At 44.5% G+C, this 25,156-nt stretch overlaps 1 protein-coding gene and 1 long non-coding RNA gene across 2 annotated transcripts in view; one reads left to right on the top strand and one right to left on the bottom strand.

Moving 5' to 3' along the window:
* Window positions 1-25,156, bottom strand: part of LOC133237710 (uncharacterized) — a 485,111-nt gene that overhangs the window by 216,487 nt on the left and 243,468 nt on the right. The window lies entirely within an intron of this gene.
* Window positions 1-25,156, top strand: part of LOXHD1 (lipoxygenase homology PLAT domains 1) — a 210,190-nt gene that overhangs the window by 101,777 nt on the left and 83,257 nt on the right. The window contains exons 18-21 of the mRNA XM_061400078.1: window positions 14,899-15,059; window positions 17,378-17,855; window positions 18,316-18,470; window positions 21,191-21,324. Coding sequence (XP_061256062.1) covers window positions 14,899-15,059; window positions 17,378-17,855; window positions 18,316-18,470; window positions 21,191-21,324 — 928 coding nt within the window. The remainder of the gene's footprint in view (window positions 1-14,898; window positions 15,060-17,377; window positions 17,856-18,315; window positions 18,471-21,190; window positions 21,325-25,156) is intronic.

The raw sequence follows: 25,156 nt of genomic DNA, 5'->3' as shown, positions 1-25,156 counted from the left end.
TGTCGTCCCCTTCTCCTCCTGCCTTCAGTCTTTCCCAGCATCAGGGTCTTTTCTAATAAGTCAGCTCTTCATACCAGGGGGCCAAAGTATTAGAGCTTCAACTCCAGCATCAGTCCTTCCAATGAATATTCAGGACTGATTTCCTTTAAGATTGACTGGTCTGGTCTTGCAGTCCAAGGGACTCTCAAGAGTCTTCTCAAACACCACAGTTAAAAAGCATCAATTCTTTGGCACTCAGCTGTCTTTATAGTCCAACTCTCACATCCATACATGACTATTGGAAAAACCATAGCTTTGACTAGATGGACCTTTGTTGGCAAAGCTATGTCTCTATTTTTTAATATGCTGTCTAGGTTGGTCATAGCTTTTCTTCCAAGGAGCAAGCGTCTTTTAATTTCATGGCTGCAGTCACCATGTGCAGTGATTTTGGAGCCCAGTCTATCACTGTTTCCATTGTTTCCCATCTATTTGCCATGAAGTGGTGGGACCAGATGCCATGATCTTCGTTTTTTGAATGTTGAGATTTAAGCCAGTTCGTTCACTGTCCTCTTTCACTTTCATCAAGAGGCTCTCTAGTTCCTCTTCACTTTCTGCTATGCGGGTGATGTCTGCATATCTGAGGTTATTGACATTTCTCCTGGCAATCTTGATCTGGTTTGTGCTTCATCCACCCCAGCTTTTCCCATGATATACTCTGCATATAAGTTAAATAAGGTGACAGTGTACAGCCTTGACATACTCCTTTCCCAGTTTTGAACCAGTTCATTGTTCTATGTATGGTTCTAACTGTTGCTTCTTCACCTTCAAACAGGTTTCTCAGGTAGCAGGTAAGGAGTTCTGGTATTCCCATCCCTTAAAGAATTTTCCACAGTTTGTTGTGATCCACACAGTCAAAAGCTTTGGTGTAGTCAGTGAAGCAGAAGTAGATTTTTTTTGGAATTCTCTGGCTTTTTTGATGATCCAGCAGATGTTGGCAATTTGATCTCTTGTTCCTCTGCCTATTCTAAATCCAGCTTGAACATCTGGAAGTTCTCAGTTCATGTACTATTGAAGCCTTGCTTGAAGAATTTTGAGCATTACTTGGCTAGCATGTGAAATGAGTGCAATTGTAGTTTGAACATTCTTTGGCATTGCCCTTCTTTGGCATTGGAATGAAAACTGACTTTTTTCAGTCCTGTGGCCACTGCTGAGTTTTCCGAATTTGCCGGTCATAGACATTAATTATTTTCAGTCATAGACACTATTAACTTTCTACTATGGAATAGGAGGATTTAGCTTTTTTAACATATGCACGTGTATATTTATACACACACACATATATCCCCTCCCTCCAACCTTCAATAATCAATATTTGATTTTTACATTATTATAACCATGTAAATATTATTCACTGCTGAGAATACTCATAACAATTATGCTTCATTTTTTATACAACTTGTTTTTTCTGGAATTAATAATAATCTCATTTATGCATTAGTAGAGTTTTCAATATACCCATATATATTTCTATATACCCATCTGTATACCCACCTATCTGTATTAGTCTGCTAGGGCTACTATAACAAATTGCCACAGTCCATTCTAAAGGAGATCAGTCCTGGGTGTTCTTTGGAAGGAATGATGCTAAAGCTGAAACTCCAGTACTTTGGCCACCTCATGAGAAGAGTTGACTCATTGGAAAAGACCCTGATGCTGGGAGGGATTGGGGGCAGGAGGAGAAGGGGACGACAGAGGATGAGATGGCTGGATGGCATCACTGACTCGATGGACGTGAGTTTGAGTGAACTCTGGGAGTTGGTGATGGACAGGGAGGCCTGGTGTGCTGCAATTCATGGGGTCGCAAAGAGTCTGACATGACTGAGCGACTGAACTGAACTGAAGTGGCCTAAGCAACAAAACTATGTTTTCTCCCAGTTCTGGAGGCTGGAAATCTAAACTGAAGTCAGCAAGTTGGGTTTCTTCTGTGATCTATCTCCTGGGCTTGCAGAAGGCCACCATCTCACTGTCCCTCACAAAGTCTTCCTGTGAACATGGGCGTGTCTGTATTCCAGTCTCTCCTTAAAAGGACACCAGTCATATTGGATTAACTTAATCACCTTTATGAAGGCCCTGTCTCCAAATGCTGTCACATTCTGAGATACTAGCGGTTAAGGTTTCAACATATGAATTTTGGGAGGACACAGCTATTCCGTAACACCATCTTATCTCCATCTCTCCAACAGAACTAAAGTTCTTTTCATATGTTCAAATCCAACAGGAACTCTACTTCCTTCCTCCAACTCCCATCACAAGGGATACTCTTGTCTTGTTCTCTTTGATGCAATGAAGCTTTCCTTTTGAGACTTCCTTTCTACCATCTTTTGGACATTCCAGTCTTTCTCTTCTAGGTTAGATCTCCTGTTTTTTAAAATTTCACTTCTTCCTCTTTTTTGGTTCATTGTGCACTGCAATGGAGAATTTGAATATGTGCAAACGTCTCTAGTCTACTTCACCATTGAGCCATAATTTGGCTTGTTAGAGAATTCTGATCTAAAACTCATTTTCTCTTAGAGTTTATAAGGGATTTTCCTACTACCTTCTGGCTCCCAGGGTTACAGCTGGGAAGTCTGATGCCATTCTGCTACCCAAACCTTTGGGTTTTTTTCTCTCTAAAACCTGCAGGATCCTATGTTTATCCCTGGCATTCTGAAATTTCATGATGTCTTCAGTGTCTTTTGTGATTTTGGTTTCATCCAATCTTCTGGGAACTCAAAAGCTCCTTGAATTTAGAAGCGTTCCTTTAACTCTGGGGCTTTTTAAAAAAATTTATTTCTTTGACAATTTCCAACTCTCTGTCTGCTGTTTTCTTTAGAACTGAAATTTGTTAAGCTTCCTCTGATTTTCTTATCTTTCTATCATTTTGTTCTTGGGAATTTTCCTTTTTGTTCTTCAGTGCTGTCCTTGACTTTACCTTTTCTTTTGGCTTCCAAGATTTTATTTCTTTTTTTTTTATTTAATTTTATTTTTTAACTTTACAATATTGTATTGGTTTTGCCATATATCAAAATGAATCCACCACAGGTATACGTGTGTTCCCCATCCTGAACCCTCCACCCTCCTCCCTCCCCATACCATCCCTCTGGGTCGTCCCAGTGCACCAGCCCCAAGCATCCAGTATCGTGCATCAAACTTGGACTGGCGACTCATTTTATATATGATATTATACATGTTTCAATGCCATTCTCCCAAATCATCCCACCCTCTCCCACAGAGTCCAAAAGACTGTTCTATACATCAGTGTCTCTTTTGCTGTCTCATATATAGGGTTATTGTTACCATCTTTCTAAATTCCATATATATGCGTTCGTATACTGTATTGGTGTTTTTCTTTCTGGCTTACTCCACTCTGTATAATAGGCTCCAGTTTCATCCACCTCATTAGAACTGATTCAAATGTATTCTTTTTAATGGCTGAGTAATACTCCATTGTGTATATGAACCATAGCTTTCTTATCCATTCATCTGCTGATGGACATCTAGGTTGCTTCCATGTCCTGGCTATTATAAACAGTGCTGCGATGAACATTGGGGTACACGTGTCTCTTTCAATTCTGGTTTCCTCAATGTGTATGCACAGCAGTGGGATTGCTGGATCATAAGGCAGTTCTATTTCCAGTTTTTTAAGGAATCTCCACACTGTTCTCCATTGAGGCTGTACTAGTTTGCATTCCCACCAACAGTGTAAGAGGGTTCCCTTTTCTCCACACCCTCTCCAGCATTTATTGTTTGTAGACTTTTGGATCGCAGCCATTCTGACTGGCATGAAATGGTACCTCATAGTGGTTTTGATTTGCATTTCTCTGATAATGAGTGATGTTGAGCATCTTTTCATGTGTTTGTTAGCCATCTGTATGTCTTCTTTGGAGAAATGTCTATTTAGTTCTTTGGCCCATTTTTTGATTGGGTCATTTATTTTTCTGGAATTGAGCTGCAGGAGTTGCTTGTATATTTTTGAGATTAGTTGTTTGTCAGTTGCTTCATTTGCTATTATTTTCTCCCATTCTGAAGGCTGTCTTTTCACCTTGCTTATAGTTTCCTTTCTTGTGCAGAAGCTTCTAAGTTTAATTAGGTCCCATTTGTCTATTTTTGCTTTTATTTCTAATATTCTGGGAGGTGGGTCATAGAGGATCCTGCTGTGATGTATGTTGGAGAGTGTTTTGCCTATGTTCTCCTCTAGGAGTTTTATAGTTTCTGGTCTTATGTTTAGATCTTTAATCCATTTTGAGTTTATTTTTGTGTATGGTGTTAGAAAGTGTTCTAGTTTCATTCTTTTACAAGTGGTTGACCAGTTTTCCCAGCACCATTTGTTAAAGAGATTGTCTTTAATCCATTGTATATTCTTGCCTCCTTTGTCAAAGATAAGGTGTCCATATGTGCATGGATTTATCTCTGGGCTTTCTATTTTGTTCCATTGATCTATATTTCTGTCTTTGTGCCAGTACCGTACTGTCTTGATGACTGCGGCTTTGTAGTAGAGCCTGAAGTCAGGCAGGTTGATTCCTCCAGTTCCATTCTTCTTTCTCAGGATTGCTTTGGCTATTCGAGGTTTTTTGTATTTCCATACAAATTGTGAAATTATTTGTTCTAGCTCTGTGAAGAATACCGTTGGTAGCTTGATAGGGATTGCATTGAATCTATAAATTTCTTTGGGTAGTATACTCATTTTCAGTATATTGATTCTTCCAATCCATGAACATGGTATATTTCTCCATCTATTAGTGTCCTTTTTGATTTCTTTCAACAGTGTTTTATAGTTTTCTATATATAGGTCTATGAAGACCTACAAGACCTTTTAGAACTAACACCCCCAAAAGATGTCCTTTTCATTATAGGGGACTGGAATGTAAAAGTAGGAAGTCAAGAAACACCTGGAGTAACAGGCAAATTTGGCCTTGGAATATGGAATGAAGCAGGGCAAAGACTAATAGAGTTTTGCCAAGAAAATGCACTGGTCATAACAAACACCCTCTTCCAACAACACAAGAGAAGACTCTATACATGGACATCACCAGATGGTCAACACCGAAATCAGATTGATTATATTCTTTGCAGCCAAAGATGGCGAAGTTCTATATAGTCAGCAAAAACAAGACCAGGAGCTGACTGTGGCTCAGACCATGAACTCCTTATTGCCAAAAATTCAGACTGAAATTGAAGTAGGGAAAACCACTAGACCATTCAGGTATGACCTAAATCAAATCCCTTATGATTATACAGTGGAAGTGAGAAATAGATTTAAGGGCCTAGATCTGATAGATAGAGTGCCTGATGAACTATGGAATGAGGTTCGTGACATTGTACAGGAGACAGGGATCAAGACCATCCCCATGGAAAAGAAATGCAAAAAACCAAAATGGCTGTCTGAGGAGGCCTTACAAATAGCTGTGAAAAGAAGAGAAGTGAAAAGCAAAGGAGAAAAGGAAAGATATAAACATCTGAATGCAGAGTTCCAAAGAATAGCAAGAAGAGATAAGAAAGCCTTCCTCAGCGATCAATGCAAAGAAATAGAGGAAAACAACAGAATGGAAAAGACTAGAGATCTCTTCAAGAAAATCAGAGATACCAAAGGAACATTTCAGGCAAAGATGGGCTCGATAAAGGACAGAAATGGTATGGACCTAACAGAAGCAGAAGATATTAAGAAGAGATGGCAAGAATACACAGAAGAACTGTACAAAAAAGATCTTCACGACCCAGATAATCACGATGGTGTGATCACTGACCTAGAGCCAGACATCCTGGAATGTGAAGTCAAGTGGGCCTTAGAAAGCATCACTATGAACAAAGCTAGTGGAGGTGATGGAATTCCAGTCGAGCTATTTCAAATCCTGAAAGATGATGCTGTGAAAGTGCTGCAACTCAATATGCCAGCAAATTTGGAGAACTCAGCAGTGACCACAGGACTGGAAAAGGTCAGTTTTCATTCCAATCCCAAAGAAAGGCAATGCCAAAGAATGCTCAAACTACCACACAATGACTCATCTCACATGCTAGTAAAGTAATGCTTAAAATTCTCCAAGCCAGGCTTCAGCAATATGTGAACCGTGAACTTCCTGATGTTCAAGCTGGTTTTAGAAAAGGCAGAGGAATCAGAGATCAAATTGCCAACATCCGCTGGATCATGGAAAAAGCAAGAGAGTTCCAGAAAAACATCTATTTCTGCTTTATTGACTATGCCAAAGCCTTTGACTGTGTGGATCACAATAAACTGTGGAACATTCTGAAAGAGATGGGAATACCAGACCACCTGATCTGCCTCTTGAGAAATTTGTAGGCAGGTCAGGAAGCAACAGTTAGAACTGGACATGGAACAACAGACTGGTTCCAAATAGGAAAAGGAGTACATCAAGGCTGTATACTGTCACCCTGTTTATTTAACTTATATGCAGAGTACATCATGAGAAACGCTGGACTGGAAGAAACACAAGCTGGAATCAAGATTGCCAGGAGAAATATCAATCACCTCAGATATGCAGATGACACCACCCTTATGGCAGAAAGTGAAGAGGAACTAAAAAGCCTCTTGATGAAAGTGAAAGCGGAGAGTGAAAAAGGTGGCTTAAAGCTCAACATTCAGAAAATGAAGATCATGGCATCCGGTCCCACCACTTCATGGGAAATAGAGGGGGAAACAGTGGAAACAATGTCAGACTTTATTTTTCTGGGCTCCAGAATCACTACAGATGGTGACTGCAGCCATGAAATTAAAAGACGCTTACTCCTTGGAAGGAAAGTTATGACCAACCTAGATAGCATATTCAAAAGCAGAGATGTTACTTTGCCAACAAAGGTCCGTCTAGTCAAGGCTATGGTTTTTCCTGTGGTCATGTATGGATGTGAGAGTTGGACTGTGAAGAAGGCTGAGCACCAAAGAATTGATGCTTTTGAACTGTGGTGTTGGAGAAGACTCTTGAGAGTCCCTTGGACTGCAAGGAGATCCAACCAGTCCATTCTGAAGGAGATCAGCCCTGGGATTTCTTTGGAAGGAATGATGCTAAAGCTGAAAGTCCAGTACTTTGGCCACCTCATGTGAAGGGTTGACTCATTGGAAAGACTCTGATGCTGGGAGGGATTGGAGGCAGGAGGAGAAGGGGACGACAGAGGATGAGATGGCTGGATGGCATCACTGACTCAATGGATGTGAATCTGGGTGAACTCTGGGAGTTGGTGATGGACAGGGAGGCCTGGCATGCTGCAGTTCATGGGGTCGCAAAGAGTCGGACACGACTGAGTGACTGATCTGATCTGATCCGATCTGATATATAGGTCTTTATTTTCTTTAGGTAGATACATTCCTAAGTATTTTATTCTTTTCGTTGCAATGGTGAATGGAATTGTTTCCTTAATTTCTCTTTCTATTTTCTCATTATTACTGTATAGGAATGCAAGGGATTTCTGTGTGTTGATTTTATATCCTGCAACTTTACTATATTCATTGATTAGTTCTAGTAATTTTCTGCTGGAGTCTTTAGGGTTTTGTATGTAGAGGATCATGTCATCTGCAAACAGTGAGAGTTTTACTTCTTCTTTTCCAATTTGGATTCCTTTTATTTCTTTTTCTGCTCTGATTTTTGTGGCCAAAACTTCCAAAACTATGTTGAATAGTAATGGTGAAAGTGGGCACCCTTGTCTTGTTCCTGACTTTAGAGGAAATGCTTTCAACTTTTCACCATTGAGGATAATGTTTGCTGTGGGTTTATCATATATAGCTTTTATTATGTTGAGGTATGTTCCTTCTATTCCTGCTTTCTGGAGAGTTTTTATCATAAATGGATGTTGAATTTTGTCAAAGGCTTCCTCTGCATCTATTGAGATAATCATATGGTTTTTGTTTTTCAATTTGTTAATGTGGTGTATTACACTGATTGATTTGTGGATATTGAAGAATACTTGCATCCCTGGGATAAAGCCCACTTGGTCATAGTGTATGATATTTTTAATGTGTTGTTGGATTCTGATTGCTAGAATTTTGTTAAGGATTTTTGCATCTATGTTCATTAGTGATATTGGCCTGTAGTTTTCTTTTTTTGTGGGATCTTTGTCAGGTTTTGGTATTAGGATGATGGTGGCCTCATAGAATGAGTTTGGAAGTTTACCTTCCTCTGCAATTTTCTGGAAGAGTTTGAGCAGGATAGGTATTAGCTCTTCTCTAAATTTTTGGTAGAATTCAGCTGTGAAGCCATCTGGACCTGGGCTTTTGTTTGCTGGAAGACTTCTGATTACAGTTTCAATTTCCATGCTTGTGATGGGTCTGTTAAGATTTTCTATTTCTTCCTGGTCCAGTTTTGGAAAGTTGTACTTTTCTAAGAATTTGTCCATTTCTTCCAAGTTTTCCATTTTATTGGCATATAATTGCTGATAGTAGTCTCTTATGATCCTTTGTATTTCTGTGTTGTCTGTTGTGATCTCTCCATTTTCATTTCTAATTTTATTGATTTGATTTTTCTCTCTTTGTTTCTTGATGAGTCTGGCTAATGGTTTGTCAATTTTATTTATCCTTTCAAAGAACCAGCTTTTGGCTTTGTTGATTTTTGCTATGGTCTCTTTTGTTTCTTTTGCATTTATTTCTGCTGTAATTTTTAAGATTTCTTTCCTTCTACTAACCCTGGGGTTCTTCATTTCTTCCTTTTCTAGTTGCTTTAGGTGTAGAGTTAGGTTATTTATTTGACTTTTTTCTTGTTTCTTGAGGTATGCCTGTATTGCTATGAACTTTCCCCTTAGGACTGCTTTTACAGTGTCCCACAGGTTTTGGGTTGTTGTGTTTTCATTTTCATTCATTTCTATGCAAATTTTGATTTCTTTTTTGATTTATTCTGTGATTTGTTGGTTATTCAGCAGCATGTTGTTCAGCCTCCATATGTTGGAATTTTTAATAGTTTTTCTCCTGTAATTGAGATCTAATCTTACTGCATTGTGGTCAGAAAAGATGCTTGGAATTATTTCAATTTTTTGATTTTTACCAAGGCTAGATTTATGGCCCAGGATGTGATCTATCCTGGAGAAGTTTCCATGTGTGCTTGAGAAAAAGGTGAAATTCATTCTTTTGGGATGAAATGTCCTACAGATATCAATTAGGTCTAACTGGTCTATTGTATCATTTAATGTTTGTGTTTCCTTGTTAGTTTTCTGTTTAGTTGATCTATCCATAGGTGTGAGTGGGGTATTAAAGTCTCCCACTATTATTGTGTTATTGTTAATGTCTCCTTTCATACTTGTTAGCATTTGTCTTACATATTGTGGTGCTCCTATGTTGGGTGCATATATATTTATAATTGTTATATCTTCTTCTTGGATTGATCCTTTGATCATTATGTAGTGACCTTCTTTGTCTCTTTTCACAGCCTTTGTTTTAAAGTCTATTTTATCTGATATGAGTATTGCTACTCCTGCTTTCTTTTGGTCCCTATTTGCATGGAAAATCTTTTTCCAGCCCTTCACTTTCAGTCTGTATGTGTCCCCTGTTTTGAGGTGGGTCTCTTGTAGACAACATATGTAAGGGTCTTGTTTTTGTATCCATTCAGCCAGTCTTTGTCTTTTGGTTGGGGCATTCAACCCATTTACATTTAAGGAAATTATTGATAAGTATGATCCCATTGCCATTTACTTTATTGTTTTGGGTTCGATTTTATACACCCTTTTTGTGTTTCCTGTCTAGAGAATGTCCTTTAGTATTTGTTGGAGAGCTGGTTTGGTGGTGCTGAATTCTCTCAGCTTTTGCTTGTCTGTAAAGCTTTTGATTTCTCCTTCATATTTGAATGAGATCCTTGCTGGGTACAATAATCTGGGCTGTAGGTTATTTTCTTTCATCACTTTAAGTATGTCTTGCCATTCCTTCCTGGCTTGAAGAGTTTCTATTGAAAGATCAGCTGTTATCCTTATGGGAATTCCCTTGTGTGTTATTTGTTGTTTCCCTTGCTGCTTTTAATATTCGTTCTTTGTGTTTGATCTTTGTTAATTTGATTAATATGTGTATTATTCTTGGGGCGTTTCACCTTGGGTTTATCCTGTTTGGGACTCTGGGTTTCTTGGACTTGAGTGATTATTTCCTTCCCCATTTTAGGGAAGTTTTCAACTATTATCTCCTCAAGTATTTTCTCATGGTCTTTCTTTTTGTCTTCTTCTTCTGGGACTCCTATGATTCGAATGTTGTAGCGTTTGATATTGTCCTGGAGGTCTCTGAGGTTGTTCTCATTTCTTTTAATTCGTTTTTCTTATTTCCTCTCTGATTCATTTATTTCTACCATTCTATCTTCTAATTCACTAATCCTATCTTCTGCCTCTGTTATTCTACTATTTGTTGCCTCCAGCGTGTTTTTGATCTCATTTATTGCATTATTCATTATATACTGACTCTTTTTTATTTCTTCTAGGTCCTTGTTAAACCTTTCTTGCATCTTCTCAATCCTTGTCTCCAGGCTATTTATCTGTGATTCCATTTTGATTTCAAGATTTTGGATCAATTTCACTATCATTATTCAGAATTCTTTATCAGGTAGATTCCCTATCTCTTCCTCTTTTGTTTGGTTTGGTGGGCATTTATCCTGTTCCTTTACCTGCTGGGTATTCCTCTGTCTCTTCATCTTGTTTACATTGCTGAGTTTGGGGTATCCTTTCTGTATTCTGGCAGTTTGTGGAGTTCTCTTTATTGTGGAGTTTCCTTGCTGTGTGTGGGTTTGTACAGGTGGCTTGTCAAAGTTTCTTGGTTAGGGAAGCTTGTGTCGGTGTTCTGGTGGGTGGAGCTGGATTTCTTCTCTCTGGAGTGCAATGAAGTGTCCAGTAATGAGTTATGAGATGTCTATGGATTTGGAGTAACTTTGGGCAGCCTGTATATTGAAGCTCAGGGCTGTGTTCCTGTGTTGCTGGAGAATTTGCTTGGTATGTCTTGCCCTGGAGCTTGTTGGCCCTTGTGTGGTGCTTGGTTTCAGTGTAGGTATGGATGCGTTTGATGAGCTCCTGTCAATTAATGTTCCCTGGAGTCAGGAGTTCCCTGGAGTCAGAATTTGGACTTAAGCCTCCTGCTTCCAGTTATCAGTCTTATTTTTACAGTAGTCTCAAAACTTCTCCTTCTATACAGCACCACTGATAAAACATCTAGGTTAAAGATGAAAAGTTTCTCCACTGTGAGGGTCACCCAGAGAGGTTCACAGCATTACATGGAGAAGAGAAGAGGGAGGAGGGAGTTAGAGGTGACCTGAATGAGATGAGGTAGAATCAATAGAGGAGGGAGCAGGCTAGCCAGTAATCACTTCCTTATGTGCACTCCACAACTGGACCGCTCAGAGATGTTCACGGAGTTATACAGAGAAGAGAAGAGGGAGAAAGGAGACAGAGGTGTCCAGGAGGATAAAAGGGGGAATGAAAAGGAGAGAGACAGATCCAGCCAGTAATCAGTTCCCTAAGTGTTCTCCACCGTCTGGAACACACAGAAATTCAGAGTTGGGTAGAGTAGAGAGGGGTTAGGGAGGAGACACAGGCGACCTGGTGGAGAAAAAGGAGAGTCCAAAGGGGGAGAGAGCAGTCAAGCCAGTAATCTTGCTCCCAAGTGAAAAATGGGTACTGAAAATTAGGTTCTTAAAGGTACAAAATTGGTAACAAATACCTAAAAGCAAAAATTAAATATCTAGAGTAGAGTTTGGAATTTCAGAAATACAATGTTAAAGAAAAGAAGAAGGAAAAGAAATACAGAAAAAGAAAAAAAAGTCACAAAAATTATAAAGAAAATATAGGTACAAAATTGATAACAAATATCAAAAAGCAAAAGTTAAAAATCTAGAATAGAGTTTGGAATTTCAAAAATACAATGTTAAAGAAAAGAGGAAGAAAAAGAAAGAGAAAACAAAAACAAAAACAAAGTCACAAAAATTATAAAGAAAATATAGGTACAAAATTGCTAACAAATACCAAAAAGCATAAATTAAAAATCTAGAGTAGAGTTTGGAATTTCAGAAATACAGTGTTTAAGAAAAGAAGAAGAGAAAGTAAGAGAGAAAAAAAAAAGTCACAAAAATTATTAAAAAAAATATAGGTACAAAATTGATAACAATTACAAAAAGCTAAAATTAAAAATCTAGAGTAGAGTTTGGAATTTCAAAAATACAATGTTAAAGAAAAGAAGAAAAAAAGAAAAAGAAAAAAAACAAGGTCACAAAAATTATAAAATACATATATATGAAGTTTACTTTAAAAAAAAATAGGGTCTTTTTTTTTGCAAAGTAATAGTAGGTTATAAAAGTGAAAATTAAAGGAGTAATAGAGGACTTAATTTTTAAAAAATTTAAAAAAAAAGAAAGAAAGAAAGAATGATCATAAAAATAGTAAAAATATATCTAGAACTTTCTCTGGTGGTGTTGTGGGTATTGTGGGGTCAGTTCATTTTCGGCTAGTTCCTTGGTCCGGCTTATATTTCTCAAGATCTATAGGTCCCTTCCTATATAGTCGGTACTAATGACAGGGTTTTAATCTATTGCCTGTTGCTTCCAAGGCGGTTCCCTCTGTTATTGTTTCTTCTGTTTGCTGGTCTCTTCAGTGTCTGATTTCCACCCTGATACAAAGAGGGCGATGGTGGACACTTTCTTTTTTTTCTTTTAGGCTCACTTGTTCAGTCGCGCTGCGGGGAGGGAGGGACGCTGCAAACAAATAACACTGGCGTGTGCTCGCAGTGCCTCAGCCACACTGGGCCTGCCCCCACTCACGGCGCGTGTAGCCTCCCTACCCACACTGCTCAGCCTCTAGGTTGCTCCACTGGGAACCATCCGAGGCCGGCCCTGGGCTGCCTGCACCTCCCAGGTCTAAGCCGCTCAGGTTCAGGCACTTGGGTAGTCCTCAGAGGCGCAGACTCAGTTGGGCCTGCGTTTTGTGCCCTTCCCAGGTCCGAGCAGCTCAGGTGATGAGGTGTTTGGTGAGCGCAGTTGCTTATCGCCTCCCCGCCACTCGGTTTTCTGGGTGTACAACCGGCGCACCTTCTCAGGCGGATGTTGACCGTCCAGAACCCCAAGAAGTCTTAGTTAGCAAAGAAGCCTGCTTACAGTTTTGTAGTTAATGTCTCTCTGGGGCTGTGATTGCCCCATTCCGGCTCTGGCTGCCTGTCACTGGAGGGGGATGGTCTGCCGCCGGCTATCTCTGTTTAGTCCTTTGTTCCGTGAGCAGGCCTGGTGGCGTCTTAGGTTAGGGCTGGCTTTTCGCGAGGTAGATATCCCACAGTCTGGTTTGCTAGCCCAAATTATTTTGCTCAGATAGCGCTCGGGGCATTCAGGCCAGATCCTTACTCTAAGCGATGCAGCCCGCACCTCCCTGCCCAGCCCCCGCTTGCTAGTGGCGGGTGCAGGCGTCTGCGCTGCTTCTCCACTGGGAGAGTTACCGTTGGGCTCGTAATCTGTGGGTTTTAATTGTTTATTTATTTTTCCTCCCTGTTATTGTTGCCCTCTGTGCTTCCAAGGCTCAGCACAGACTCGGCAGTGAGAGTGTTTCCTGGTGTTTGGAAACTTCTCTATTTTTAAGACTCCCTTCCCGGACGGAGCTCCGTCCCTTCCTCTTTTGTCTCTTTTTTTGTCTTTTATATTTCGAAGACAATGGGTTGCTTTTCTGGGTGCCTGATGTCCTCTGCCGGCATTCAGAAGTTGTTTTGTGGAATTTACTCGGCGTTTAAATGTTCTTTTGATGAATTTGTGGGGGAGAAAGTGGTCTCCCCGTCCTATTCCTCCACCATCTTAGCTCCTCCTCGACTTTCCCTTTTCTTTGCAATGTTTTATTTCAGCTACCACATGTTCATTTCCAATAGCTGGCTCTTGTTCTCTGCATGCTAAGTTTTATCTCTCCTAATTTTGTTTAATCCTGGTTGCTATTGAAACCAGAGAGAGGGAGCAGAGACTGGGGTTCTCCCCATTAAGAATGCTGGCTTTTACTGGGTCTTCTTCCTGTCCATCAACTTGCCCAACCTCACCCCCAGCTAAAGCCATATTTCTAGTTTAACTTCTTTCGGCTCTCAGCCAGTCCCTCGTTTCAGCCGCCAATTTCTCACATTGCTGTGGTAATGGGAGACCCCTTATCTTGTTGAAAATAAGTCTTAACTTGAAAGAATTATGATTTCACCCTACAGTGTTGCTGAGAGGACAAGTCTTGTAATATAGCCACTTGGAAAAAAAAAATACGGTCCCATAGTTCTTGGAGACATTTTGCGCTCCTATAAGAAGCGCCCTCTAATGGTGAATACTTATAACACATTTCCACCCTCTAACAACTCAACAGTATTTCTTCAGTTCAGTCTCTCAGTCGTGTCCGACTCTTTGCGATCCCATGAATTGCAGCACGCCAAGGCCTCCCTGTCCATCACCAACTCCCGGAGTTCACTCAAACTCACGTCCATCGAGTCTTCAACATAGAGACAAATTCTGTGTAGCTCTGTTGGTATCATCTGAAAGCTGCCTATATTTAAATGAAGATTATCATTTCAACCATCCTCCTTTACTGAAAATAAGGGGAAAAGACAAACACATAGCCTTTTGCTTCTTTCTGCCCCACAGTGTCTACCCAGGGGTAGGCACACAGCAGAGGGTGCCAGCTGGTGTACTGACCTCATTCCTGGTTCCAGAGGACACATGCAGCACAGAGGAGAGCTGAGCCTTGGAGTCTGATTGCTTAGGTTTGCCATTTCCATAACTGACTCAAGTCCTTGAAGCCTCAGTTTGTCAATCTGCAAAATGGCAATAATACTGCTTATGATACTGATGGGAGGATTGGATGAGATGATGCCTAAGAAGCAGCAGACACATGGCCTGGGTTTGGGAAATGTTTGCTATGTAACTATTGTTACTGTTGTTGCTATTACTAAATGTCCTGCTTCTCCTCCCTGTGCCCACCCAGTGATCCACTACGAGGTTGAAGTTTGGACCGGGGATGTAGGTGGAGCAAGCACCACTGCCCGAGTATTCATGCAGATTTATGGTGAGGAAGGCAAGACAGAAGTGCTCTTCCTCTCCAGCCGCTCGAAGGTGTTTGAACGGGCGTCCAAGGACACATTCCAGGTGTGTGGGAGTAAAGCCATGGTGGCGGAGGGGTGCCAAGAGAGGGCTCAGCATACGTCTGAAAACAGAGGGACTGGTTCTCAGCCCTGGCTTCTTGTTAGAACCATCTGAGGAGCTTTAAGAAACTAGTGTCATCTAGTCTACACCTGGATCAATTACATGAGAACCTCTATGGTTGGATATGTTCTCTGTGTGTGTATGTGTGTGCTCAAGTTGTGTCCGACTCTTTGTGGCCCCATGGACTGTAGCCCACCAGGCTCTTCTATCCAGGAAACTTTCCAGGCAAGAAAACTGGGGTATGTTTCTAAAATCTCTACCAGTGATACTAACATGCTGCCAATTCTGAGAACGGCTGGAGGGTTGATTCTAATTTAGCAAAATATGACGCTAGGGCCTTGGTCACCGCATTCATTTCCAGCCTTGGCCTCTGATTCGACAGCTCACTCAGTCTAAGAGTAGGGCCATGGCTCCCAACCAGGATACTGGGAAGCCTGGAGTCTCATGACTCTGTTCTGAGTGCCCCAGGCCACCTCATGTCCCTTTGAGTAGCAGAGAAAAACAGATGAGAACGTAAGCATGTTGTTGGCAGGAGAGAAGGACCCAGGGTGGTGCCTTTTAAAGGGCATGTGAATGTCTTACATGGGACACAAGTGCATGCGTGCATATGTGTACGTCTGCAGCTCTGTTCTGCAGTAATATCTTCATGCTGGCTGCTCTGCGTGTGTGCCATAAGTAGCCTGGCCCTCAGCAAAGAGTCCTAACCCAGTGCCCAGCAGAGAGGGTCCTGGCTGAGCTGCGCCAGAGTCACGGGTGTCTGGAATGGCAGTGGTGGAGGAGGCCTCCTGGAATCCCACCCTCTCCTGACACTGCTGAGAGAGCAGGGGCCTGATCGGCTCACCTCCCCGAGCCTCAGCTTCTTTATCAGCTCAAACCTAGGTTTACAATAACTACCTGGCCTGCTTCACAGCCCCTGGAAGGATTAAAATGGTCAACGTCAGGGAAAGTACTTAGGAAACTGTGACCAGTCATGGAGATGTTAGGAGCAGAGTGTCTTCTGGACATGAATGGACTGTGTGGCTGGGTGTGGTGGTGGCTGCTTTCATAGCTGGGCAGGTTGATGGGGGAGCAGAGATAGCAAGTGAGCCCGACTGTGAGGGTGCTGTGACCAGGAAAATACTGGAGAGGAGAAGATGGGGGGAGAGAGATGGTAAGTGAGCCAGACTGCGAGGGTGCTGTGACCAGGAACCACTGGAATGTGTTGAAGGAGGAACTTACCGTATCCAGAGCCCATCCCTACGGGTCCTGGGCTCCATTTTGACCACTCATTTTCTCACAGAGGTGCTTCTGGCTACATTGTGGCTTCGTGAACAGTGAGTCAGGAGACCTGAATTCTCCTGCAGGTCTGAGGTCCAGTTGGGGGGACACCAAACAGCTCGTGGGACAGCCCTGGGCCTGTCTGCTCAGCACGGGAGCCGTCGCCCGAGCCGGGGCCAGACCTCCCCTGGATGTCAGGCTCAGACCAGAGTGGCAGATGGCAGGTCGAGGACCCAGTCCTCTGGAGCAGAGCTAAATCCCTGCCCTTTGAGCCGGCCATGTGCTAGGCCCATTGCGGGAGAGAGCTGAGCGCACAGACAGTAAGCGCCCGTGGGCGGAGAGGGCATCCAGGCATCCAGGCTAGGCTAAGACCTTGCCAACCTCGGGGACCCCCTGAGCGCTCAGGGAGGGGAAAGGCTAGTGTCAGGGTAGGGGGCTGGGGCCTCTTGGGGGCGTGGGGGAGACTTCTGTCTTTGACAAACACCACATTTTTTTTTTTTTTTGCTTCTTGGAAAAGTTCTATATGATTAATGCTGGGGGAAAAAATGCTTGGAAAGAGAGCACAGGAAGGCACAACACTAAAGAAGAAAAAAAAAGATAATAATAAAGCTCAGGAACTGGAATGAATAGATTTAGTTAGAGGCAGAGGAGGGGATAAAGGCATTCTGCACGAGGGAACAGAGATACAGAAATAAGAAAAATAGGAGTGAGTGTGACGTGCTGAGTGTGTGAGTGTGTGTGTGTGTGTGTGTGTGTGTGTGTAAAGTGGAGAATGAGAGAGAGGGAAGGAGACCATCTTGACCCACTGTGTCGGGGGTTCAGAAGACATTGGTTTGGGTGGAGGGGTGGTCCGGCAGGGAAACCAGGCTTGGGTTGGGGGCGGGAGAGGAGGCGCGGGGGCAGCTTTGATTCAGAAGCCCCAGCCTCTGGCTACGGCGGCTCCGCGGGGCCCCAGGCAAGATGCCCAGGGCCTCCCCAAGCCACAGCCCCCGCGCTTTGTGCAGCTGGAGGCGGCGGACGTGGGCCAGGTCTTCAAGATCCGGCTGGGCCACACGGGCGAGGGCTTCAGCCCCAGCTGGTACGTGGACACCTTGTGGCTGCGGCACCTGGCGGTGCGGGAGGAGGACCTCACACCCGAGGAGGAGGCGCGCAGGAAGAAGGAGAAGGACAGGCTGCGGCAGCTGCTCAGGAAGGAACGTCTGAAAGCCAAGCTGCAGAGGAAGAAGAAAAAGAAGAAAAAGAAGGAGGAAGAGGGCAGCGACGAGGAGGATGAGGAGGAGGAGTCCTCGTCCGAGGAGGAGTCTTCGTCTGAGGAAGAGGAGGAGGAGACCGAGGAGGAAGAAGAGGAGGAGGAGCTGGAGCCCGGGATGCAGGAGGTGATCCAGGAGTACAAGTTCGATGCCCACCGCTGGCTGGCCCGGGGCAAAGAGGACAACGAGCTGGTGGTGGAGCTGGTGCCCACGGGCCAAGAGGGTCCTGAACGTAAGCCTGAGGAGGGGTCACATAACCCCCCAGGGTAGGGGGGGTACAGAGAGGGAAGGATGCCCAGCTCTTCTTGCAGGTGGGGCCCCCTGTGGCTCTCCTGACCTGGGCTGTGGTGAAATGCCACCGTGGACCATTCTTTGTGGGGGCTGGTGTTGCTCTTGCCCTGAGACTCTTGGGAGGAGCCCTGGTATAGCTCACCGGTGACTCATCGTGGGGACATCAGTAGGAGGGTTGCTGCGGACCAGCGCCTTGCCAGAACTCTCAGCCTCTTGGGCTTCATGGTGAAGGGAAGTCTTGGGTAGGGAGGAGGAGCCGGTTTGTTTCTACTGTCAGTGTAGATGTGGGTGTACCATGAGGTCTTTCCAGCTCCCACCATCTGGCTGGATGCAACGGGCTGAGCCTCAGGTCCACCCCAAAGGCCTGGGCGTTCTCAGCACTGCCTTTCTGTGTCCCCCAGCCAACACCTACGAGATACAGGTGATCACGGGGAATGTGCCCAAGGCTGGCACTGATGCCAACGTCTTCCTGACCATCTACGGGGAGGAATACGGGGACACGGGCGAGCGGCCCCTGAAGAAGTCAGACAAGTCCAACAAGTTTGAGCAGGGACAGGTAGGGTGTGGGCTCCCTGAGGGGGCAGGTGGATCCCAGATGGAGGGAGCCCTCTGGTGATTTCAAGGCAGGCCCAGCCTGCACGGCAACTGCTGTGTCCAGCACTGTGCCCCGTTCAGTCCAGCTGGGTAGAATGGAAGCACCTCGTCCGTAAGCACTGGGGCTTTGTGGCGGGGACATAAAGAAAGGCCCAGGTGGGGTCCAGGAAACGCCCAGGAACTAACTGGAGGCAGCATGGTACCAGACCCTCAGGTGCTGAGTGAGGGGACGGGTTCAGGGAGGAAGTACTGACCAGAAGATGGGGCTTCGGAGGACACTTGGAGGGAAGGAGGCATGTGAGCTGGGCCATGGTGGAGGAGTATGGTGTTGGTCTCAAGATGACAGTGAGAGTTGTCCCCTGAAGATGGGACCACACGAGGAGGTGTGGGGTGGAAGTGTGGAAGGCCAGTTGGAGGACATTGGACGGTGGGTCTTCTCACTGCTGTGGTTACTGCCAAGCCATGGTGGGCGCTGCCTCTGAAAAGCTTGATGCAACCAACTGAAGGAGTGGGGGTGTGAGAGCCTTGAGTGACAGCTGAGAAATTTGATCTACATCCTGAGGCAGTGACACCACGACAGCATTTGAGCATTTAGAGAAATGCAGCCCCCTCTCCTCCCAGGTACAGTAGGAAAAGCAGGGGAAAATGCGGCTGTCATTCTTGTCCCTTGAGATTTTACAGGGTCCTCTGGCTAGAAGACGTCTCTCACGTCACCTTTCCCATTTCTGCCGGCATCCCAAAGCCAGGTTCTCTCATCAACAAAGAGGAGAACCAGAAATGTACACATCCATTAAAAATACTTCTGGGCTCATTGCTTGATCTATTTCAGATGTCCCCTGCTTTTTTCTTCAACACCAACTTCCCATGACTTGAGGATCAGAATTTATTTCTGTGTTTCCTTTAAAACTTGCAGCCACTATGATGACTAGAATTGGAAGAAAATTGCTGCAGAGGATGTAATTGGTACAACTGGTGAAATTTGAACATAGACTATATGTTAAATAATATTGTGTTGAATAATATTGTGTTGACTTTGTTTCCTGAACTTGGTAATTGTCCTGTCATTACATGTAGGGCCTCCTTGGTGGCTCAGCGGTAAAGAATCCACCTACAATGCAGGAGCTGCAGGAGATGCGGGTTCAGTCCCTGGGTTGGAAAGATCCCCTGGCAGAGAGCATGGCAACCCACTCCAGTATTCTTGCCTGGAGAATCCCATGGACAGAGGAGCCTGGCGGGCTACAGTCCATAGGATCACAGAGTCGGACACGACTTGTTACTGAGCACGCAAGCACTGAGATTATATAAGAATGTTATTCTTAGAAAATCCATGCTGAAGAAGTCAAAAGTAGAGGATCATGATATCTGCCAAATACTTTCAAATAATTTAGGCAAAAAATGAGAAAGGGCAAGAGAGAGTGAGAGAGAAAGCAAGATCTAAGGGTTTACAAAATTTCATTGCACTGTTTCTGCAAATTTTCTGTAAATTTGGAATGCTTTTCAATAAGTAGTTTAAAAGTTATAGTCAAGATCTCATCCACTTATCGGGTTCACCCTCTGGTCCTGGTGTCATCTGTTTCCTCCAGCGCATATATGTGTAACTGGTATTCTATAAGGCTTCCCTAGTGGTCTCTCTTCCCACTTGAATGGTGAGCAATCTAGGTCTTACACTTTACATCCTGTCAATCACTTCGGATTTGCACTTTGACTCATAGTAGGTACTTAATCTGGAGAAGGCAATGGCACCCCATTCCAGTACTCTTGCCTGGAAAATCCCATGGACGGAGGAGCCTGGTAGGCTGCAGTCCATGGGATTGCTGAGGGTCGGACATGACTGAATGACTTCACTTTCAATTTTCACTTTCATGCATTGGAGAAGGAAATGGCAACCCACTCCAGTGTTCTTGCCTGGAGAACCCCAGGGACGGGGAGCCTGGTGGGCTGCTGTCTATGGGGTAGCACAGAGTCGGACATGACTAAAGTGACTTAGCAGCAGCAGCAGGTACTTAATCAGAATTTGTGGTTGAAGGAGTTTATGCACATATGTACACACACGGCATGTAGTATCTGCACATATGCAAGCAACAGGCCCTACACACACACACACACACACACACACACACCACAACACAAATGTGGGCATTCAGTCAGCCCATTTTCCCTAGCCCTCTCTCACGGTCACTTCTATCACCCTCTTACCTCCCTCCACCTTCCAGGACACAGTGAAAGTGAGAAGACCCCCCTGGCAGGGGCAGGTGAAAAGACAGTAGTGCAGTAGGTGAAGGGAATGAAGAGGTGGAGGCTTCCAGCTATAAAATAAAGAAGTCTCAGGGGTGTAATGTACACATAGGGAACATAGTCAATAATGTTGTAATGACTCTGTATGGTGATGGATGATAATTGGTCTTTAAGTGGTCATCATTTCATAATGTATAAAAATATTGGACCACTATGTTGTACACCTGAAACTAATTTAATGTTGTATATTAATGATAATTCAATAAACAAAAGTCGGCAGTGCAGACCAAACACCAGATGACTGGCTACATTTTCCATGCCCCCTCCTTCTTGATGCTTTGGATCTAACAATTGGCCTCAGGCTGCCCCAGGTCCTGGGAGGGTGAAGCTGACGGTGAGGTGGGGAGGGCTGCCCCCCTCCATGAGTGCTACTCTGATCTTTCCCAGACAGATACCTTCACCATCTATGCCATTGATCTGGGGCCCTTGACCAAGATTCGGATTCGCCATGACAACTCAGGCAACAGACCAGGCTGGTTCCTGGACAGAATAGACATCACTGACATGAACAATGAGATCACGTGAGTGGGACTGGAGGGGAGGGAGGGGAGGTCATGCTTGCCCCTAAGATAGTCATGGAAAGAAGGGTAAGGGTGGGGTGGCTGTGATGAGTGAGGAGAGGGGGTGGCTAGGATGTGGGTTTGGCACATGGAGCTGGCTAGGTGGGCATTGCCTCCCTCCCTTCTCTCTCCTTGGGCTGCCCCTCAACTGCTTGCCCTGTCAGGCGGGCAGTCTAGTGGAACATCTAATCCAGTTCTTTACGTCCATCACTTCAGAAAGTCAGGCTTTCTATTCCTACCATGGCCCAATCTCCATGCCCAGACTTACTATTCACAAGTCTCTCCACATATAAAGTGACTTCCAGGACATGACTTTAATGGTCTAGACTAGGAATAAGGAAACTTATTCTGTAAATGCCAGATAGCAAATATTTTAGGCCATTTGGTCTTTGTTTCAATTGTTCGGCTTTGCCTTTGCTGCAGAAGAGTAGCCATAGATGATACCTAAGTGAATGGATTTTATTTAAGCTGGCTGTTTTTGTTTTTTTTTTTTTTTAAGTTAGAGTAGTCAGGAACTGGACTTCCCTGGTGGCTCAGCAGTAAAGAATTTGCCTGCCAATGCAGGAGATGTGAGTTCGATCCCTTGGTTGGGAAGATCCCCTAGAGGGGGAAATGGCAACCCTCTCCAGTATTCTTGCCTGGGAAATCCCATGGACAGAGGAGACTGGTGGTCTACAGTCCATAGAGTTGCAGAGAGTTGGAGATGACTTAACAACTCAACAGCAACAACAGCAAAGTAAATGGATGTGTCTGTGTTCCACAAAAACTTCATTCATGGGCACTGCAACTTGAATTCCATGTAATTTTCACATGTCACAAAAAGTATTTTTCTTTATATTGTTTTCAACCATTTAAAGATGTAAAACCTTTGCTTGGGTACATAAGTGGGTGGTGGGCCAGGTTTGGCTCACAGGCCATAGCTTGCTGGCCCTTGCTCCAGATTCACAGCTACCCCCTGGAGCTAGGGTGGGAAGGGGATCTTGTTCTCCTGACAGGTGAAGGAACCACACCCCAGGGAGGTGAGGCTGTAGCCCCAGCATCAGTTTGTGCCAGAGCCAGGACCAGAACTCCAGACCATCAGAGATGAATCTGGTGTGTTTCCACAAGTAGGCCACATTGCCTTTTGGACGAGAGGAGTCAAGGGGCAGTAGACATGAAAGGAGACGTGGAGCTGTTGGGGGCGGGGGCACAGAGGTGGGCGGAGAGGGAAGCGGCAAGATCTGGAGAGGTTTGTGGAGCTGCTGAGGGCCTGCCAGTGCCCAGAATGTCGAGGGCACTTAAGAAATAAATGTTTGGATCAAACAACATCTTGGCCAACAGCCTGGTGTCTCTTGAAACATTCCTTCCTCTGTGCAAGGTAGGGGTTGATGGAGGTCACCCCATCTTCCACCTCAACCCTGCCCCCCCCCCCCAGCCCAAGGGATTACTCCAGAAGGGGGCACTGAGGGACAGCTCACATACAGCCCAGTGTCATGGATTTCTATGAGGCCACATGAGGACCCTGTGATTGCAGAGAAGGGCTGTGGGACAAGCCCACACTGGGAACCAGGGTCCTCTCCTGGGGTAGGTGCTCTGCCAGAAACTCACCAGGTCACCCTGGACAAGTTACTACACCATCTTTATAAAAACTTTTTATTTTATATTGCCGTATAGTTGATTAACAATGATGTATTCATTACAGGTGTACAGCAAAGTGATTCAGTTATACCCATACAACTATCCATTCTTTTTCAAATTCTTTTCCCGTTCAGGTTAGTAGACTGAGTTTCCTGTGCTATATGGTAGCTCCTTATTGGTTATCTATTTTAAATATAATAGTGTGTACATGTCAATCCCAAACTCCATCTTCATGAGCTTTCATTTGCTCTTCTGATAAATGGGTTTAAAGTTAATAGCCCAACTTATATCTCAAGATGGTCTCAAAATCTAAATAAAGCATTTAATCTTGACAAAGATAAAGTGCTCCAAAAAAATGTAAGGACAGGGACAAACTGTGAACATCCCATGCAGCCTGGTTAGGGTCGGTGACCTCTGTTCGGTTGATTTGGCATCTCTGGGCCAGCCCAACATACTTGAAAATTATTGCAGCTCTATAATCTGTTTTAATTTCTGTCCATACTTGTCTTCTTTCATTATGAAGGATATTAGCTGTTCTTACCTTTTCAAATTAAGACATTGCGTGACTTTTTAAAAACCCTGTTGGAATTTTGATCATTTTGCTGTTAAATGTATGTGCAGAGAACTGCACATTTAGACCATGAAGTGCTCCCCCAGGCACACATTTCTGTCTCTCCAGGCGCTCCTTGAGTATCTCAGTCAGGCCATTTTCTACACTTGCTTCACACAGGCTACACGTTCCTGTTACATTTGCTCAAGTGTCTTATATCTTTATCACTCTTGCGACTGGACCCTTCTCATTACTCCTCTCTCCTTTTCCCTGCCCTTTCTTTTTCCTTCCTCCACTCCTCACTCTGCTCGTCTCCTCCTCTTCCCCTGCCATCCTTCCTTGTTGGTGTTGCATGGTTTCTTTACTTTGTTTCGTTGGTATTGAAGCAGCAGTAAGGGCTCTGTGCTCAGCTGGCTCCAGCCATGGGCAAGCAGAGAGTGACTCTGAGCAAAGCCTACCCTGGGAGAGAGATGTAAAACCATGGCCATCCATTGGAAGCAGAATGAGAGCAAGGATCCTCTCTCTCGGAGAGGCACTGTCTTCTCAACAGCGCCACAACCTTCCATGACCTTTGTTAGCTCAGGAATAAGACCTTTGCGGCCAGAAGGGTGAACGCACACTGAGCTGTCCCAGTCACTCATCTCGTTGCAGACTGGGTGCCTGTAACTCCTCTCTGCCGCCCCCCACCCCTCCCTCCATTGCCCTTTCTGTCAGAAAAGCTGTCAGACACCCCTCCCCATCTTCAGCACCTCCTGGTCAAAGCCTCCTGGCTGGCCCCTCCGCCTCACCCAGGCCCTGCCCGTGTCTGCAGCTGTCCAGACCCCCAGGCCACGTGCCTTCTCTGCTCACACTGCACAGAGGCTCCCGGGTCTGTCAGAGTAAGAGCGAGAGCACTTCCAGTGGCCGGTCCCACCCCTTTGGCTCACTCCTTGCTGTTCCTTGAAGCCAGCAGACATGGTCCCACCTCAGGGCCTTCGCGTGTGCTGCCCCCTCCCGCTAGCACTCCTGCCCCAATGGCTCGCTCATCCTTTGTCTAGGTAGGTCTCTGCTTAGGTCCCACTGGCTCATCGAGGCCCCAGTCCCAGCCCTGGACCTTTTATTCCTCCTCCTCAGTTTACTTCCCCCACATCACTGACTTACAATACACTGCTCCATGTAGCCATTCTTCCTCTCCCCGACGTAGAATATGAGGTCCCCTGAATGAGGAAATAACTTCATCTGTTTTGCTCACTGCTGTGTCTGCCCCCTCACCACCCAGTCCCTAGAAGAGTGCCCAGCACGTAATAGGCATACCATAGATACTTATTAAGTCAACTAATAAATAAAATTATGCTTGATGTGTTGATTCATTCATTAATTCAACAAACACAAGCCATGCTAAGTGCTGCCAGCTGAACAACTGGCTCAGACACCACCTTTGAAGAGCAGAAACCTATGATGGGAGGTAGTTCAGGTTCAATTCCTTTCTCTTCCACTCTTTGCCTGTGTGGCCTGGGCAGTCACCTCTCAAGTCTCAGTTCTTCCACCCATACAATGGGCATAAAGAAACTCTTTCACAAAATCATTGCGAGGACTAAGTGAGGTACTGTGTGTCAGGGGGCCCAACACCCAGTAAAAGGCAGTATC

This window comes from Bos javanicus, chromosome 24 (genome assembly GCF_032452875.1).
Source record: "Bos javanicus breed banteng chromosome 24, ARS-OSU_banteng_1.0, whole genome shotgun sequence".
Taxonomy (NCBI): Eukaryota; Metazoa; Chordata; class Mammalia; order Artiodactyla; family Bovidae; genus Bos; species Bos javanicus.
This window is presented reverse-complemented; position numbering and strand designations above follow the sequence as displayed.